The sequence below is a fragment of the Dendrobium catenatum genome, unplaced genomic scaffold (genome assembly GCF_001605985.2).
Source record: "Dendrobium catenatum unplaced genomic scaffold, ASM160598v2 original_scaffold_7654, whole genome shotgun sequence".
NCBI lineage: Eukaryota > Viridiplantae > Streptophyta > Magnoliopsida > Asparagales > Orchidaceae > Dendrobium > Dendrobium catenatum.
Window position 1 is genome coordinate 1 of NW_021326114.1, and position 2,928 is coordinate 2,928.

A 2,928-nucleotide genomic window follows, 5' to 3' on the forward strand; every position below is an offset into this window, starting at 1 on the left:
TTAAATATAGTAAACATTAATTTATATATATATATATTGTGCAGATTAGTTTTAAATTAAATTTAGAATAACTTTATAATTGAATTATGTCAGACCGTTAATGCTGTAAGCTTTTGATTTGAAGTTAGTGAGACGTTTGCAAGTCCATGAAGGAGATGAGGTCGGTGAAGATGTTTCAACGACTCCGAAGAAAATTTTTCAGATATTGAATCAGGTTATTCTTCTTAATTTGTCTTCTCATATATTCAATTAAAATTTTATTGTACTTTGTTATGCCAATATAATTTCCTTTCTTATTTTGAAGGCTATGAATCAGGATTTGCATAATATGCCACGAAATTGAAACGCAACATAAATGAAACTTGAGAAATAAAAAAAAATAGATGAAACGTGCAATAGATAGATTATTGTCAAGGAGAAACATAAATGCGGACACCTTTAAGCCTCAATTACTCGGTTATGTTGATAGAATCAGCCAGTATATTTTCCTGTAAGTTCGTATTTCATAGCTGTTATCAACTGATGTCATTGTTGTCATATATTGGCATGAAATTTGAAAAGAGGGAAAAATAAGGCACTAATTACCAACGGTATAGTTTTTTTTTTTTTTTAAACTAGGGTATAGTTGGAGTAGCTCCAGTGGAAGATAAGATTAGAGAGAGTCGCCTTAGATGGTTTGGTCACATTAAATGGAGGCCTTCCGATGAACTAGTTAGGAAAGTTGAGGTATTAGATTTGACTTTTGTTAAGAAAGGTAGAGGTAGACCTAAAAAGACTTTGTTAGAAAATATTAGAAATGATCTTTCTTTATTAGATTTAAATGAGAAGTTGACTTTTAACCGGACACAATGGCGAAAAAGGATTCATGTAGCCGACCCCACGTAATGGGACAAAGGCTTGATGTTGTTGTTGTTGTTTGAAACTAGGGTATAGTTTTGTTCTCTTAACTTAGTTGACAAGCTGTGATGAAATGAAGTCCCCATTTTTAATTTGACAACAGGTTATGAAATGAAGCCCCCTTTAGTTGATAACTGCGGGCTAGAGCAGTATAATTTTTGAATTGCAGATATACCTGGATTTTGGTCAGGTTAGATATAGTTAAAAGAGCCTGAATTGATCAGGTTCATGTGATTTGGAAGTTTTTAGACCCTTAGTCTTATTATCTCAGCATTGTGTTATTTTACCTTATGATTCACAACTTACAACAACCTTTCTCTAGATTATTACATTTTAATATGCTAAAATGTTGAAGGTAACCAAGATTTTCGAGAATAAGTGGGTGCAAGATTTTTAGCTGCATGAAGTGTATCCGTTCGCCCAAGCTGACCACCCCAGCATTTGTCTTTTGGACCCTTCAGCGCAGGTGCGATAATTTATTGTTTGTCATCCAATGTCAAAATAATATTAGGGTAAGTAGCTGGGGAAATCATATTTGACCTAAGGTGATTTTATTATTTTTGTTTTATCTATTATATAGGTATATATATATATACATACATATACATATTTGCACAAAATCACTTTGTGCATGAATATTTATAGCATCACCTTCATCATTGGACTTATCCAAATTATTTAGGGTCAGTTTTATGAATCATTGAATACTCATTTTCTATTTGTTTTATCTATTCTTTGTAAATTATTTCTTGACATTTTTTAATTCGCTCATTTTTTTTATTTAAAATCTGAATACGTATCAGATTATTGAGGCATTGTCAACTGTTCCTTCATCAGAGCTTTCCCTGAGGCTGTACTTACAATGTGCAGAGGTATGGAAATTTTCTAATTATTTTTTTCCTTAACAACCTGCTACAGAAGTTATTGTTATTGATTTGATCTTGTCTCTCAGGCTGCCAATGATTGTGAGCTTGAACCTGTTGCGTATGAGTTTTTTACTCAAGCTTTTATATTATATGAAGAAGAAGTTGCAGTAAGTAACTAGAATACAAATATTCAAGTTTATTCGTTTTTATTTTCTATTTTGTTTATTGCTTGTTCAATAAAACATTTATTTGTATCTACTACTGTTGGCCATTCTTTATTTCCTTATTGGTTGATGTAGGATTCAAAAGCCCAAGTGACTGCAATACACCTAATCATCGGAACTCTTCAGAGGATGACTGTTTTTGGAGTTGAGAATAGAGATACACTAACTCATAAAGCCACGGGGGTGCGTGTTGAACACATTTTTATTCTTTTTTAATCATGCGTAGTCTAAACTTTCGGAGATCTTTTTCATTTTTCATTTTTTCCTTGCAGTATTCTGCAAAACTTTTAAAAAAGCCTGATCAGTGTAGAGCAATTTATGCATGCTCGCACCTTTTCTGGGTTGAAAATCAAGATGGAATCAAGGATGGTGAAAGGTATAATTTAGCAAACACTTTTGTTGCATTAAATGCTTTGATTGATGCATCTAAAGACTGTTTACTTAGCAGCTGGTTAGAGAACCCTTCCATCGAACAGGCAAATTGATCTATGATTCCTGAGTATTTATTCCTTTTATTAACTGTATTTTCCCTGTCTTATTTCATTTGACCCTAGTATGCAATTTTTGAGTCTGCAGCGTGAAGTTACTCAGGAATTTACACCTATGTAATAAAAAACAGATTTACTTTTTTCCTTTTAACTATGGCTTCTCTTGGGACGGCTTTCTTACTACTTCGTAAAATGGCTTTCTAGTACAAAAAATTTAATATTTGTACTAGAAAGTCGCTTTAAAGAGTCGGAAGAAAGCCATCCAACGAATCCTATATGATGCCAAATGTTTGTCAATATACAATAACCAATTACTGTTTTGTAAAATCTATTGAGCAGTCAGGCCAAAGTTTGCTTATATCATTTATCAAATATTTAATTCCCAACTGGATAAATTTTTCATGAATCTTTTTGTGACCACTTCAATCAAGTTCAGGGGCGGAACTGTTGGCT

At 32.6% G+C, this 2,928-nt stretch overlaps 1 protein-coding gene across 1 annotated transcript; it reads left to right on the plus strand.

Annotated features, from left to right (window-relative positions):
- Positions 1-110: 110 nt before the first annotated feature.
- On the plus strand, positions 111-2,922 carry LOC110112983 (vacuolar protein sorting-associated protein 35B-like; the record flags this gene model as incomplete). The annotated part of the gene is made up of 5 exons (XM_028691545.1): positions 111-214; positions 1,701-1,769; positions 1,850-1,930; positions 2,063-2,170; positions 2,260-2,922. Coding segments are annotated over 5 exons (575 nt in total), but the record flags the coding sequence as incomplete, so codon positions are not given.
- Positions 2,923-2,928: the final 6 nt, after the last annotated feature.